At 37.9% G+C, this 16,582-nt stretch overlaps 1 protein-coding gene across 1 annotated transcript in view; it reads right to left on the bottom strand.

The window, feature by feature from the left end:
- DCL3 (dicer-like 3) overlaps positions 1–9,346 on the bottom strand; it is a 53,939-nt gene extending 44,593 nt beyond the window's left edge. The window contains exons 1-9 of the mRNA XM_077377865.1: positions 8,998–9,346; positions 8,726–8,906; positions 8,432–8,545; positions 6,814–6,948; positions 6,621–6,690; positions 4,907–4,971; positions 4,585–4,716; positions 4,329–4,478; positions 745–880 (exon numbers count right to left, since the gene is read on the bottom strand). Of these exons, the coding sequence (XP_077233980.1) occupies positions 745–880; positions 4,329–4,478; positions 4,585–4,716; positions 4,907–4,971; positions 6,621–6,690; positions 6,814–6,948; positions 8,432–8,545; positions 8,726–8,906; positions 8,998–9,179 (1,165 nt within the window). The 5' untranslated portion in view covers positions 9,180–9,346. The remainder of the gene's footprint in view (positions 1–744; positions 881–4,328; positions 4,479–4,584; positions 4,717–4,906; positions 4,972–6,620; positions 6,691–6,813; positions 6,949–8,431; positions 8,546–8,725; positions 8,907–8,997) is intronic.
- Between the last annotated feature and the right edge of the window lie 7,236 nt (positions 9,347–16,582).

The raw sequence follows: 16,582 nt of genomic DNA, 5'->3' as shown, positions 1-16,582 counted from the left end.
CGATCTTTAACTCAAATTCCGAAGAGCACTTGAGATGTTACTTCTCAAGAAGATGATGGTTTCAATCCACCAAGATCTTTTAGAGGTCGCATGATGGGTATTTGATTAAATGCTTGAGAAAGATGTGCTTGCTTTAGAAAGATGTTTTACTTCTCATTTTATTAGGTGCAATGGAACAACAGGAAAAAACAATTATGGTGAAAAGGTTTACCATATACAACTTTTACTCAGTAAATTGTTAGTAAACAATAACAATTTACCGAGTAACAATTTACCGTTACTGTGATCGGAATGGATGAAATTATGTGTCAGATCTAAATACTATTACGCCACGAGACTGTGATTACAAGGATGCCACTAACACTAAGATTATGTTTGCAGGTCAACTCTATGAGCGTATTGAGGTCCAAATGGATACTCAATTTTTTGGCCACAAATCAGTTGTCTTATATATAAATACCAAGTTAAAGAATGACTGAAAAAAAAAATATGTGCATTCTATGGTTAATAAAATGATGATTTGGAGCAACAAATGAAAAAGAGCTTGACAAAAATTTAAATTGCATCGAGGAATAGCTAATAACAAAAGGAGAGAAACAATGAAAAGGATAATATATCAACAACCATATTCAAATTTAAAACCCCAAAGAATAGTGTTGAGAATCTAAAACACAAACAAAATGCTGGAGAAAATCCAATGAAAAGTTATAACCTAGTGCGACAGAAAGAGATCAAACAGCATACCATGGGGAAACGTTTCTTTGATTATATCTAACACTTCCTCCAAGAATTTTTTACATTGCAGAAAACTTGCTCTAGACAGCTCACATCCATCTATATTGTTTAAAGCACGAACTGTCTCCATGCAAACTTGCGCAGCCTACAAATAGGTGACATTATCATGCATGGAATAATTCAGAAGCAAGTGAACAACAAATAAGGAAAGAAGATAATAGAAGCTAACAGAAAATAAAAAGTAAATATACTCAACTCAACTCAACTAAGCCTTTGTCCCAAACTAGTTGGGGTCAGCTAACGAATCCTTTAGAAAATTTTCACAAAAATAATGTTCAAAAATCATCCGTGTGCAATTATAGTGCATAAACTAATGTTTAAAAAGTGTATAATGTTCAAAAATCGTCCATGTGCAATTATAGTGCATAAACTAAGGGATTTAATTAAATAAAGAAATGTCAACATCAACTTGTAACAAAATGGCAAAGACAGCAAATAAATTGAAGCTAGTAACCAAAAACCTACACATTGATTCATGTATTTGTATTGTTGCTAACCTTTGTGTGTGCTGGACAAAACTGTTGTACATGTAGAAAGCCATTACCTTTCTCAAGAGACACATAGGAACTCTAAGGCAGATGTGAAAATTTCACTGTTCAGGCACAAGCTTTGGGGCTTGTCAATATCATATTAATTTTCAATCTATCTTTCTTTCTTTTCCTTTTTTTTTTTTTTTTTGAAGGTAAGCTGGATCGAACCTGCGACCTCAAGGTTGAGATACAAACTTACAAAGCCTCAATCATTGAGCTATAGACCCAACCTAATCTTTCTTTTGGGCATAGAATCAAGAATATCATTGATTTAATCCCATTGAGGAAAAAGGAGAGGGTACAAAGACTGAGGAACTTTTGGAGTCGGGAGAAAGCAACGTTCTTCCTACTGAGAATTGGATGAGTTGCTAGCTATAGGAGATATTTTTGGGATAGGTTTTGATGATGACCTAGAAGCCACTAAGAATCTGTTTCGGTCCATGGCAATAAGAGATTTGCAGGAAAGAAGGGAGGTTTGTTCGGAGAAGGAAGTTGGAAAGAAGGGGGCCAAGGGTAGTAACTTTAAATGAAAGGCCTTCCGGCCCCGGTAGCTAGTTAGTCTAGAAAATGACAAAGAAAATTATAGATAAAGAGAAGAAGGAAAAAGAATAAGAGAAAAAATGAAAGAAAGAATTGGAGAATAGATTATAGTGTTGTGAGAAAATAGCGCAAGAAATAGGTGTTTTGGCCAGTTAGGCTGCAGACAAATGGAGAAAAAGAGTAATTTGTCGGGAAGTTGACTCTCTTGGGCTTGATAGACCTCTTGGTCATTCACCTACAGTGTAATCCTTCCCCATATTTATCTTGTCTGTAGAGGGTTAAGAAAATTCTTAGAATGTTTGGAGGCTAGAAGTGTTGGTAGGGGAGGGTGTTGGGAGCAGGTTTACCGTGTCTCTATTTATCCAGGATACAAGGTCAGGTTTTCTTAGCAAGAAAGTGAACTGTCTGAATCCAGATGTTTGCAATTTCCACAGCCTTGGCTTGAGAGACTATGTCTTTCACTTAGACTGTCTTAATTCTGGATCTTTTCTGTTATCGTATTTATTTGGATATAGTGAGTCATTCAGAGTTTTGTCCTCTGGGCTTAGGGTATTTGCTCAGAATTTTGGGATTTATCTTGAAGGATGGTATAGGGTGTAGAAAATTCAGTTGTAATGTTAAAAGATAGGCTGCTAATGGATGGAAGAAAGCAAGAGGTGACATGTTATAGTTCTTGCCTTATTTTGATGCTTTATTTTCTGGTTCCGGGTATGCCTGGTCAGTTGTCTTTGACACTTTGTAATGCAGGTTGGGACCCCTGGTCCCAAATGCTATTTCAATATTAATGAATTATGTCAATTTTCAAAAAAAAAAAATTCCTATTTGCCATGGCCTCTCTCGTCTCAATAAAATTTCTCAGTTTACTTTGTTGATAGGTAAGTTGGGGCTGATCCCACAACCAATGTTTCAAATGTCGGTTTTGTTATATACTTCAATCCCCACGAAAATGGAAGTACTTCCTGAGGCCAATGAAACAACATGGGCTGTGGAAGTTTATAATGTGATTGCATTCCTCTCTTCTTATCTTGACATTTTGCTGCACTCCGTGTGTGATTTAATTTGAGAAGATAGTTCTCGGTTTTCTATAGACTTTGGCCCCCACGGAATTCGACACATGTTAGTGGAAGTTTATAATGTTGACCACAACATCATGGTCGCAGTACTAAGCACCTTCCAGCTGGATACAAGCTGAATCATTATACAAGTTTTCTTATATAGTAGTCGTTATAGCACCTAAGAAATATTCTGCTCTCTCGTTTTCTTTTCCTAAGAGAGGTTTCCTTTTATTTTCGTAGGGGGGGTTGGGACTCCTTTACATGTGTGATGGGTTTTCTTGTGAGTTTGCTTTTAGTTCATGGGGCTTTCTTTTTAGAATCAGTTTTGGGGTTTTAGTGACTTAAAATGGTAGGGACCATCCACTTGAGTCAAAACCTTATAACTTAAGTGAGCCTTTATTATTTTATAAGTGGTGGTAACTATAATTTTAAGTTAGTTTTTATGTTAGTCACTTATGAACGGGTTTGTAGAGCTGAGACTAGATTAATCCCGATGGCATAGATTGTGTCTAGGATTATGAGAACATTATAGTGCGTGGGTGGTGGGGGAGGAGGTGTTGTAACTCAGTTGTTAATACAAACTTTAGAATTGAAGAAGGGTTTTCGCCCCAAAGAAGCTATCAGATCAGCAGCACAGCCTTGGTGCTTATTGTTCTTGACTTTCTACCCTAGTGTGTCTTTCTTTCCTTTGTTACTTCTTGAGGATCAGATCTGTCCATATCTGTACTTGCACTTGCAGTGCGTCATTTTCCTTTATGACCAAAAAGAAAAACCACCTTCAATCATCTAAGTGCGGAGTTAATCATTGAACAAATAGAAATCTTCCAACCATATGCATTGTGTTAGAAATCACACCCCTAACAACTCCTATCATAAGCAAGTGATTTCTAGGTGCGCTCTTACAATCAAGGCTTTAAATTTTGGTTTCAGTTTCAATCATCAATGAAACCGAAACATTTCAGTTGTGGTACGAAATTTTAGCCAAAATCTTGTAAAATCACAGAAACATTGCAGTACGAAATCACAACTGAAATTTTTTTCTTCTAATTTTTGTCCTTTTTAGAAAAAACTTTAAAGAATCCCATGGTTCTTCCCTTTTTTGCGAGTTGAGTTGATTTTTATTAGGGTTTCTATTGAAATGTCTTTGTTTTTTATCAGAAAAGTTGCATGTTTCACATGTTTCAACTGAAACATTAATGAAATCCCGATCGGGTGAAATTCTAAAATTTTGGGCAAAATATTGTATTTTTTCCAAATCCAAGTGAATTTCGTTTTGGTAGCAGCCGAGATATTTCAGCCCAAACGAAATATTTCGGCCGAAATTTAGAACCATGCTTACAATAAAGCCATATCGGTGTGGCAATATTATCCAAACAACATCAGAAAAAAAAAAAAAATTATACAATACCTCATAGGCACAGATAAGGCCAAGATCATCCAAGCAGTACAAAATCTTAGCATGATAACTGTACAATCGCTTTCTCATTGCCTTGATTGTGTCATCAGTGTCTTTAAATTGATTAGGCGATGCTTGAAAATGAGCCACCTTAGCATCGAACTGTTTAACCAGAAGAACCATATAAGTAAACAGTGTTTCGTATCAAACCAAGTGCACGAGCCAAAAGCAGAAGTTATAAGGAAAATTACAAAGGAGATTAAAAAACCTTAGCCCATGAATCTTCCATTTTTTTTGCCAAAGCTTCATGAGGAAACGAATTAGCACTATAGTATCTATTTGTTTCTTGCGCTGACGGAACTAATTGTTCCAATTCAGTTCTGCCATCCAATGTATAAATCTGTAAAAGCATATAGGAAAAGAAGTCAAATAATGGTGTGTCGGGCAATGAGGTGCAGAGGACGTAAGCAAATGTATAAGATGCTAAAATGGCATTGAATTACAGATGTCGTTCAGAGAAATATAAGACTCTAACAAACCATTTTAAAGGTAAAAAATAAATAAATAAATAATATGAGAATCTAAATGACCTGAGAATCCATTATGCTTTCAAGTTCCGAAAATTGAACCTCACAATCAATGATGGACGACACACCTGCATCAATTAAACACATATGAGCATAACAGCAACATATTTAAACAAATCTACAGCAAGAAAAGCAAACCTCGTCATTTCCCCAAATAAAACAGAAGATAACTAAAAGAAAACGCCCTAAAATGGGGTGGGGATATCCTATGTCATAAAAAAAAGATAATTACAAGAAAAGGTTTAGGTCTGGGCTTAAACAAACAGAAGTGAGTTGTTCTTTTTTGCCTATTTTCCCATTATGAAGACTTGAAAGGATAATTAATGTTTCTCTAGTTAATGTTCTGATAATCAATGTTTCTCTAGTTAATGTTCTGATTGTGATATACTGTCCTGGTGTTTTAGGAACTGCAGCGGAATGCACAAAAGGGCACATTTTCAAAATGGATCTAATTCAATAAAAGTGCTCTTCATGATAAAATGTAGCCAAAAGATTTCTGAGAAATTTAGAAATAATTAAAAAAAAAACCTTGCTCAAATAGCTCCACAGAAAGCTCGTCATGTAAGAAAGGAACTATGTTTCTCTTAAAACTGAAAAACGCACTTGTGTTAGACACATCAACAAAAAAAAAGGGCGGCCCAGTGCACAAGGCTCCCGCCATTGCGGGGTCTAGATGGGCTAGATGTACGCAGTCTTATCCCTGCTTTGCAGAGAGGCTGTTTCCATGACTCGAACCCGTGACCACCAGGTCACAATGGAGCAACCTTACCGTTGCACCAAGGCTCACCCTCTAAACATCAACAAAACATTGCATAAAAAAAAGATAACTAAAATAAAAGGTTTAGTTCTGGGCTTAAACAAACAGAAGTGAGATGTTCCTTTTTGCCTATTTTCCCATTATGCAGACTTGGAAGGATAATTAATGTTACTCTAGTTAATGCTCTGATTGTGATATACTGTCCCTGGTGTTTTAGGAACTGCAGTGGAGTGCACAAAAGGGAACATTTCCAAAATGGCTGAAATTCAATAAAAGTGCTCTTCATGATAATGTAGCCAAAAGATTTCTGAGAAATTTAGAAATAATAATAATTAAAAAAAAACCTTGCTCAAATAGCTCCACAGAAAGCTCGTCATGTAAGAAAGGGAGTATGTTTCTCTTAAAAGTTAAAACTGAAACATGCACTTGTTGTGTTAGACAGACTTGCACAGACATAGACAGATTCTTTACAGCATTATCAATTACAAATTACTTCCAGTCCTCACACATAACAGACAACAAGCTGGATTTACTAATATTGGTCACTATATAAATTTAGTAACTGGTATTGTGCCACCTCATTGGTTTTAGTTCAAGGTTGTCAGGTTCATACTAGAAAGGGACAACACACTATAAAGGGCTCAAACAGCAACCCCAAAATCAACTATATCAAGGAAGCAATAGCAAACTCTCTCTCACAGTTCACTTCTTGGGAGTCCTATTTCTATTATAACATTTTTATATACAACATCCTAGACATTACCCTCAGTTTATTTTTTGTTGGTGAACAATCTTGAATTAAAGGTTGCCCATCTACTCAAGGTGCATCTAAGTGTAGAAATTCGAAGGATAAATCTTCAATGCTTATTTATGTAGAATCAACTTCATTTCAATAATTTGAAAAAAGGTAAGAAGAAATGATAAAATCAGTCAACCATTCCTTTCGATTGAGAAACTTGCCTTTTCTAACAACAGGAGAAGCAGTCATTCCAAAAATGTTTGGCTTGTAATCTGACTTGTGATAAAATTCCTATTTTACAATAAATTCACAAAAAAAATGATTAGAGTGCTCAAGGACACCCAAAAAAAAATCTAACAAATAATCCTTACAATGTGAACGGTTTTTTAGCTAGATGATTGGACTTTTGCATACCTTCATTATTTTTGCATACGGATGGTTTCCACTAGCACGATGGCATTCGTCAAATACCAATAACCGTATCATGGCTAGAGTTATAAAAGCATTCCTCAAAGCATCCAATAAAATCTGAGGTGTCATAACCATTACCTGCATAGTAAAGTTGACAAGAAAGAATTCTTATCATGTATATGTGAAAGTCTGCTAGCATGTATGATCCAAGTCAAATTACCTACTTCAACATCCACTCAAATCTCCTAGAACAAAATATTGGCAGATATGTATAGATTTTTAACGAATCCGATAAATGTCAGACCTCATTTATCAGCACCTGTGGAAAATTACTAGTGCGTCGAATGTGTATTGACCATATCAAGCTGATACAAGGCTGTACTGGCATGTACTGGTTGATACGGTACATACAGTGCCACAACCATGTGATTTCCATTGTCATTCAAAAAAACACCATGAGTTCCATGAGTCCTGGTTTTGTGCAAATAAACAACCCAAACCCCTTTTTTAACTTCTTTGTGACTGTCTCTTCTTTCCACTTACTTTTCTTGAATTAAGTGTCGTATGCCAAATCCCTCTAAGATTTGAATGAATAAAGCATCAAAAATATGAATCAAAGCATGAGTTGACAAATTGAAGGAGAATGGAATTAGAAGTTTCTGTTTGAGGTAAAAGATATAATTTATTTCTATTAACTCTCCCTTCATTTTCTAGTCTCTCTTTGTTCATACGTTGTCCTAGCATTGTGCTTTGCTATCCGGGACAGTCTTGTGTTGTTTCCCTTCTCGATTCAGCCACTTCTATATTTTTATTCTTTCTTGGTTTCTTTGTTGCCGAGGGTTGCACGCTGCCACATTTACCCTATATTCTTTGCTCCGAACACATCACACCGTTGATCACCACTACTTTGGGAATGATCGGAGGTTCCGGACTGCTCCCGCATCCCTCTTGGGCCTCCTATATGTGTAATTCGGGTAAGGTGCCAACTTTTGCAGGGTGATATTGTCCCGGTTATTATTTCAGCAATTTTGGACCCCCCATCTTGAGTTACTTGCCCTTTGGATTGCCCTACCTACACTAGCTTTGCCCCCGATACTACTTTCCTATTCGACAGATTATTTGTTGGGCCCTTAGTGACATTATTATTTAATTTTTAGCTTGCATTCAGACCTATGTTCCATGTGGCCATAGTTATTTATTGCCTATGTTTTTCATGAATTGTCTAAGTCAAAGCATGCTAGAGGAGTGGTTTCAGCCTTTTGTTGAACCTTCCTAACAACTAACATAAAGTAAGCAACTTTTGACTGGTTTGATTATCAGTGAATTGTTATAATCTGATTATGGGTATGGTTTGAACTACTTAAATTGAAAGTTTAACCAACCAAGCTCCTAAGGCTCTTCAGAATCGCACCCGAACCTCCGGGTTTACTCCAATTTGGTATCAAAGCCCAATGCTCAGATTCCTAGTCACTTCCAGAACCATACACCACTTCGGCATTCGTTAGATTTCTACTCAGGACTTATAGTGTCTTTCCCCTATGTTAGTGTGTCGTAGCTAAAAATAGGAACTCCAGTAGGGGTTCTACAGTCGTAGGGTCAGTCTATCACAATGCAAAATTACCTCTTTTGTCCCAATTTCCTTTTCCCAGCATTTAGCATTCCATTCATCAATTCCCTTAGCTCCATAATACTCCTCCACCTTGAAATCTGTATGCCGTTTGATTACTTCAAATTGCTACAAAAGAAGCAACAATGTCAACCATTCAAACAACAAAAATTTTAAAAATTATACAAAACTAAACACAAAATTCCACAACTAAAAAGATCCACCAAGAAAATCAAATCCCCCACTAGTCCCATAGAGATATTTTGATAGAGAAAATGAAATAAGAATAAAAATACAACCCTAATTTACCTGATTAACAAGATTAACGGTAGGTGCCATAAAAATAATCAACCGATTATCTCCATTATTCCTCATAACATTCCCAATTTCCTTCATAAGCATGACCGCAATCATCGTCTTCCCCGAACCCGTTTCCAAAACCGCGATTGTGTTCCTCCGCAATGCGACTTTGAAAACCTCAATCTGATACCTAAATTCCACAAAAAAACAGATATTCAAAAGAGAAACCGAACAGAAAAGGAAAAAAATCAAAAAAAAAAAAAAGGAAAAAAAAAGTGTACCTTCTTGGATTGAAACCCTTGAAACTCTCAGCAGTAGTTTCTTTGACTTCATCTTCAATGATAGTCGACATCGATTCTCCTACAGAACAAACCCGTTTATGAGGGTTTGCGATATTTGTGGAGGAGTCTGAAGAAGGAGGAGATGGAGATTCAGAGGCCTTTCTTTTGTTATTGGCACCCATCTTTGCAGAGAGAATGAAACCCTAGAAATTGAGGCGGGAATTTGATGTGGGGAGATGAAATCTGTTTTTAGAATGCGGAAGGTATGAACGTTGTTTTTTAAAACACAGGCTTTGTATTTCACTCTCTTTCCCTCTTGCTTCTCCTTCACGCCCTTTCACTGACAACGAAAGCACACAAACTTTGTTTTTCTATTATAGTTAATAAATGCACTTTTTCCCTTTTACAAGTAGGACTGTACTATTGTAGTCTCTTTTTAGGGCCCACTTTTTATGTCTCAATAACTAGTGATCGTGACCCTTTATTTATTTTCATCGAGCTATAGATGAAATTAGTTATAGGGACAAATGTATTTTTGCCTTTATGCATTTATTGAAGGCATGTTCAAAACCATAAAATTCCCTGAAATCCTTTTTTTCTTGGAAAAGGATTTTTCCAAGGTTTGCTAACTTCTATTTTTAAGGTATAAAGTTTTTCAGTAAAACTTGGTTTTTGTTGGAAAAGTTATGGCTTCACCTCAAGGTTTTATGGTTGCAAGTAGATGTGGAGCTACAGACATGCTGCGGCATAGAGGGTGTTGGTGCCTAAATCCGACCTGGCCGGAGAGAGAATGGATGATCTGGTTTGTGCTCATCCTACGCTCAAAGACCACAATGTTGGAGATTCCAGAGTTTGGACTCCGGAAAGACACTTCAACGATCAAGTCAGAAACCAGCACAACAGGAGAAAAAACGGTCGACGGAGGAGGAGAGTAACGGGATTGGATATGAGAGCTTAGATGAGTACCTTGAGCGTTGGGGTCTTTTATAGAGTTAGGAGTCCTAGGAGACTGGCCTTATTTGGACACACTCCAGTTGGCCGTCTTTCCCATGTAATCGGTTTTCATGTTTATCCAAACCGCCATCGAGTTTCCTTATGGAACTCGGTTTCGAAATATATCTAATTGCCGTGTAAGGCTCGGATTCCCCTTTTGGGCACTATCCTTTTTTTAACGGAGTTACTACTGGAGGTGTGAAAATACTTTGTTGCCCTAGGTATATAATCGGTAAGTTCCGGCCCAGGTCAGACCGATGCCACGTGTCGGGCACTTATAGGTGGATAGATTTTACCCCTAACAGAGGATTGTTAGGCAACCTTCTCAAAACTGCTCAGTTTTTTGCCCCGACAAGTCCCCATTCACACCCCTCCCTCCTTTAGCTTTTTACTCTCTCTCTCTCTCCCTGAAACTTGGTGGAACTGACAACTGAATTGTTTAGCACTTTGAACAAGGTAGGTGATGCAGCCCAAATTATAGAGCTCGAATTCAAGAAGAGGTGGGCCCATCTCAAGGTTGTGTGAAGGTCAGGGATGCTCAAGGCCAATGGTATACAAGCGGGTCCACATGCTTAGGCGGCATTTTCATCCACACATCAGTCGATTGTTGTTCAATTTTGAATCTGTGGCAGCCGTAGAGTGAATATTCGTCGTCAATTCATTACAGCCGTAGATTGCATATTCGTCGTCAATTCATTACAACAGCAGATTGCATATTTGTCGTCAATTCATTATAGCCGCAAATTGCATGTCTATTTCCAACTCATGAGAGCAGTGGATTGCGCATCCGCTCATCACTCATGCTCATCCGCGGGATTGCTTTCCCAATCACACACTAAAAAGCTCTATATTTGTGCCAAGAAGATCCAATCACATGCCAAGGCATTCTTTATCTGTGCCCAAAGGAAATCGCTAATTAGCAACACTCCCTCAATTCAATTTCCATCAATTGTTTCGAAAGATGTTGCCCAAGACTATCCCAAATTGTCAAAGAGATCAAGCAATCACACCCTAGTTCATACCATTCACGTCCATGATGGAGGATTTGTTTAGCTTGTTTCCAAATTAATTATCATGTTTGAATTTCTTTCTTTTCTTATATCCCTCCTTAGTTATCAGTTATATATGAGGGAAAGAAGCATTGTAAAAGGAGACTTTTGATTTTGATTTTCAATTACAGAATTGAAAAAGAAGACGTTCATTCTTGGAGTTTTCTTCTTTTCTCTCTACTTTGCTCTCATAGGACTACGTTTTTCTATTCTTGTGAATTTTTTCTGCACTTCCGTTGCACATGAGTACATCATATGGTATCAAAGACTAGGTCCCACGATCAAGATGCTCATCAATGGCACTATGAATGAGGTAGATGGCTCGAGCAACGATTCAAGATGCGATGGAAGAATCGAAGAAGAGATCCTAGCGCTAAGGAGGCAAGTGGAGGAACTCACGAAACAATTGAGACCAGTTCATACTTCTTCTCAAGCAGGAGATGACTGATCAGATGTAAACACCATGGGCCAACATCAATGATATCCGCGACGGCCAGTGAGAGTTGAGGTTACAGGAGATGATTCTATGCATTGGGAATCAGGTGTCAAGATTGGGAAGGTACCACCAAACTTGAAAACCATTATATTATTACTTGGAGAAAAAAATCGTAGATCGGGTTTCATCACCAATTTACAATGAATATTGGATATTTATTCGTTCCTGGAAGTTCAGAGGAATCAGGTATTGTGAATTTGTTAGTGAGTAAGATGGAAGGGGAAGTTGAAGAAATTACAAAGTTAGTGAAGCCCCCGATTGAGGACTTCTCGGATATTTTCCCAAAGGACCTATTACATGGTTTACCACACGTGAGAGATTTGTCGAGCATGAATCCATTCTTTGGCACTATTTTGGAGGAGATCTCAATAGAGAAGGAGACAAAGTCCATGATCATTCTTCGATACTACAAAACTCGGGGATGGCTGTTTTAAAACTAGGGGAGAATGATGCAGACGAGGACCACCAAGAATATGTGCTCTCGTTGGAGCATTCAAATCCGAGGACAGATGTTCTCCAACCCCGGGAGGATGGTGCGTGCCAAATTATAGAGCATGAATTCAAGAAGAGGTGGGCCCATCTCAAGGTCGTGCGAAGGTCAGAGACGCTCAAGGCCAATGGCACACAAGAGGGGTCCACATGCTTGGGCGACATTTTCATCCACACATCAGTAGATTGTTTTTCAGTTTCCCATCTATGGCAGCCGTAGATTGCATATTCGTCGTCAATTCATTATAGCCGCAGCTTGCATGTCCGTTTCCAATTCTTAAGACCCGTGGATTGCGCATCTATTTATCACTCATGCTCAGCCATGTGATTACTTTCCCAATCACACACTAAGAAATTCCATATTTGTGCCTCAAAGATCCAATCACATGCCAAGCCATTCCATATTTGCGCCTAAAGGAAATCCCTAAGTAGCAACAATTCCAAAATTCAATTTTTATCAATTATTTTCAATGATGTTGCCCAAGATTATCCCAGATTGTGAAAGAGATCAAGCAATCACACCCAATTCATACCATTCATGTCCATGAAAGAGGATCTGTTTAGCTTGTTTACAACTTAATTATCATGTTTGAATTTCTTTCTTTTATTATTTCCCTACTTATATGTTAGTTATATTAGAGGGAAAGATGCATTGTAAAAGGAGACTTTTGGCTTTGACTATCAATTAATGAATTGAAAGAAAGACGTCCACTCCTGGAGTTTTCTTCATTTCTCTCTATTTCGCTCTAGTAGGACTAGTTTTTTCTGTTCTTGTGATTTATTTTCGCACTTATGTACTACACGATTACATAATGAATCTCGTTCAGATGGTAACGAGTGCCTCTAAAAGGTGCAAGAAATCCAGTCTGACTTTTATAACCAGCATCGACAAGGTAGGTACTATCAACTTCTCCTATGTTGGCCTCCTAATAGCGCCTGTTAATTCAGTAGAGTCAGTAGCGGATCCCCTAGCCGGCCAATACGTAAGTAAACTTCAAGTCAAAGGTGCATGTGGCCATGACATTTTGGGTGGTTATACCCTCTTAACCTCTAAACCTTGCTTGATCTTCGAGTCTTACTTTGCATGGAACATGTGTTCCATTAATTGCACCAACACAATTCTACATGGTAGAGAAACATTGATTACCAATTATTACTATTTAAAAAGATAAATGTAAATATATTAAACTCCCAAAAAAATGATTTGTACCTTGAAAAATGGGTTGAAATGTTTATTACTTTCTATTTGAATTGGTACTTCTCTTCCTGTTGGCTGCACCACAAGGATTTTGTATAGTTTCAAGACTACTCGTAGAACATCATTGAATGTTCTACTAATTGTTCCATTACCTCTAATAGAACGAAAAGCCTCAAAGCGATTTCTAACGTTATTTCCAAGGGTGAACAAGAAAATCATCGTCTTCTCTTCTACAGACATCTTTCTAGTATCTTGAAGTCCTCCATGTTGTCTAAGTAGAGAACATAATCTTTTGAAACATTCATGACTCATTCGAATTAGAGTTATGGAATCCCTTCCTCTTCTACCAATGACTCTACCCAGAAGCGCTCTTCTCTCTTCTTCCATGTCCTCTCTCTATTGTATTCTACAATGCCGAAGATGTGTTTTTCTTGCTTTAAGAATAAGTGCAAGCCCAGCAAGTATTGTCGCGACAACAGTAATTTTGACAATCCAAGGATTTAAATCGGGTGGTAACCTCATATTTCTACAAATAGCTACACAGATAATAAAACAAACAGTGGCAAAGTTCTATATCCTAAGAATACACAGTAAATTAGTAAACATTACACAAACTTAAGCAACTTATTTGTTAGATTGATTTGAGCCGTCCACTTGATAGAGCTTGGTTTGGATCTCCTACATAGTCCTGGCAAAAAGTGACCTGGACCCGCTTGTCTACCCGGCCCACCCGTAATTTTCGGGTCCGGGTCCCAAATTAGTGACCCATTTCAATTTGACCCATGGGTCCACCCGGCCTGCCCAACCTCGGCCGGGTTCCTCCTTCGGTGGCATTCGGTGGAGAGAAGACAAGACACAAAGTAGATTAAAAAAAGAATAAAAAAGGTAATGTGTTGTTGCTTGGAAAACAGGGTATAATAAATAATCTATATATAATAAAGAGGAAGGGGGGTTTACTGTTCACCGCTGATGTGGCAGCCCTCCCCTTCCTCCCTCAAATCTAGATGGCAATAAAATTCCAATGTGGCAATAAGAAATCAGAAGTATTTTTTTCTTTTCCTAACGTGTCCTTTCCCATCCCAAATATTATTCCCTTTTGAAAGTAAAGGCTTTAAATAGCAACGTTTCCTTTATTTTAGCCATTAATCTCTTATTAAAATTTGAGTTGCCCTAATCAAATTCGAAAATTTTGGAAATGACACAATTAGGGGTGCAAGTTTGGCCCTGTCAGCGCTGACCCGCCCTGAGCCCGAACAGGGTCAGGGCTGGATTTTCCAACCCTGAGGGCGGATCAGGGTTCATTTTTTTAGACCCTAACTCAGGTCGGGTCGAGTTCTAGGTTAATGCCTCGGGTACCCTACCCGACCCGACCCTAAGTTTTCTATTATAGAATTGAACCATCTGTGCATGTTTCTTTTGCTAATGTTTTCTATTATCTTGGATTGATGTTTCTTTAGATTATTATTATTAATTGTCTCCGTTGCCCGTCATGTTGTTGAATTCATATTGTCTTATTTTGTTCCCTTTCTATATTGATCATTTTGTTCTATATGATAAGTGGTTGCTTTATTTTTGGCACTCTTAACAGGTATTTGCACTAGGGTCAATTAGGCCCGGCCCGGCCCAATCAAGGCGGGCCAGGGCCAGCACTGAGCCCTGTAGGGCGGGCAATGGGTTGAGGTTTTTCGGCCCTGACTCAGGGTCAGGGCAGGTCAGGGCCGAGATAATGAGATCCAGGGTTGGGCTAGGGTTTTGAAAAACCCGACCCTGTTGCAGCCCTAGACACAATTAACCTCATCAAAGCCATTTACCATCTTTTAATATAAAAGTTTTTTTTTCGTTTGGTATTCCTTTCATTTGGTATTCCCAAATTCATGGCCACTTTACTAACACATACATCCCACTATTTATGGAATAAAGTCGTTTCAATAAAATTGTTTCCTATTCCAAGATTTTGTTATTCCCTTATATATATCAGATAACGTATATGTGTTTGTGTAATCCCTACATACATCGTGGCGGGTTTTGATCGGGACACATTTGTTTATGAGAATTAGCCTTCCCAACACTATATCATGGTCAACACTTTATCATGGTGGAGATAAATAGTCAGAGGGTTGTTCTTGACCTGTAAGATGCCATCAAGGAAGCCGGTATCATCATGTGCTTCTCATGTCTCTTTTTAGCTCATAATTTATTTTTGCATCGTTTTGTTCTCTTAAGAAATTATAATTAATCTATTATTCATTTCTTTGTGGCAATCTAACCAAAGTACTGTTTAACCAAGGCCTGAATCTGTAAGTTTCCTTGCTTTTCTTTTGAAATTTTCATGTGACATGTTAACAATCAGTGTTTATGACGATAACCCATTTTGGAAATGTCACTTTTATGAATCCATTTATGTTTTAGCATGTTGGTATTGAGAGAAATCTTGGAGTTTGAGCTTTTTCTCTGCTCACCTTCTTTATGGTAAGATAGGATTTTCATATACTTTAAAAATGTAATATAGGGTGTTGGGGTGATTTAAGCCTTTTTTGTTAATGAATTTGAGAACTGGTTGTGATTGCCATATTGGTTATTGGATTTCCAATTTATTCTTTCACCATCCCTGATTCCAACTGATTTAAACCTATTTAGGTGTTAAAATTATGATTTTTTCTTTTACTATCTCTTTCAGCCCATCTATTTTGTTCTTTAATCAACTTCTATTTTATTTTCAATCTTAATTTACTCCCAAATCGTGCAATCCAGTGATCCACTAGTAAAAAATATAGACATGAAGTGACTTCTCTTCAGTGGCTTTACACGTGTAATAATAAGATGAAAGGCACTTGATTTAAGGTCATGCAGGAAAGAAAGACTAGCTGCTGTCAACTATTCAACTTTTACCAAATAAAGTTTTTTTTTTTTTTTTTAAGAAAAAGAGGGGAGCCATTTGCTTTTAGTATTAAATTTTTTTTAAATAGAAACGGGTGACCCGCGGGTCCACCCGGCCTGTGCGGGTGGGGTCCGGCTCCACCAATTAGTGACCCGTAAAATTCCGGGTCATTTTTTACCCGGCCCATATGACCCGGACCCGTACGGGTTGGGTGAAACCTGGCCCAGCCCACCCGTTTGCCAAGTCTACTCCTATAGCCCCCAAATGAGGTGAACTATGCCCAGGTTCTGAACCGCCCACTTGATACGGCTTGCTTTGGATCTCCTGTGGAGGCCACAAGAGATCCAAAGCAAGACTTATCAAATGCACAGCCGTATCATTCCAAGGTGGGACACACTATACCTTTGTGGATGTGTCCTATCACATTTATTCGGTAGGAGGAATGCTTAAGAAGGCGCAATCTTATTACGCTATTACATTAT

This window comes from Tasmannia lanceolata, unplaced genomic scaffold (genome assembly GCF_043159265.1).
Source record: "Tasmannia lanceolata isolate RefF3 unplaced genomic scaffold, GAP_Taslan_0.1 ptg000004l, whole genome shotgun sequence".
NCBI classification, from domain to species: Eukaryota; Viridiplantae; Streptophyta; class Magnoliopsida; order Canellales; family Winteraceae; genus Tasmannia; species Tasmannia lanceolata.
The sequence above is the reverse complement of the archived record's forward strand: the minus strand, read 5'-3'. Positions and strand labels throughout refer to the sequence as shown.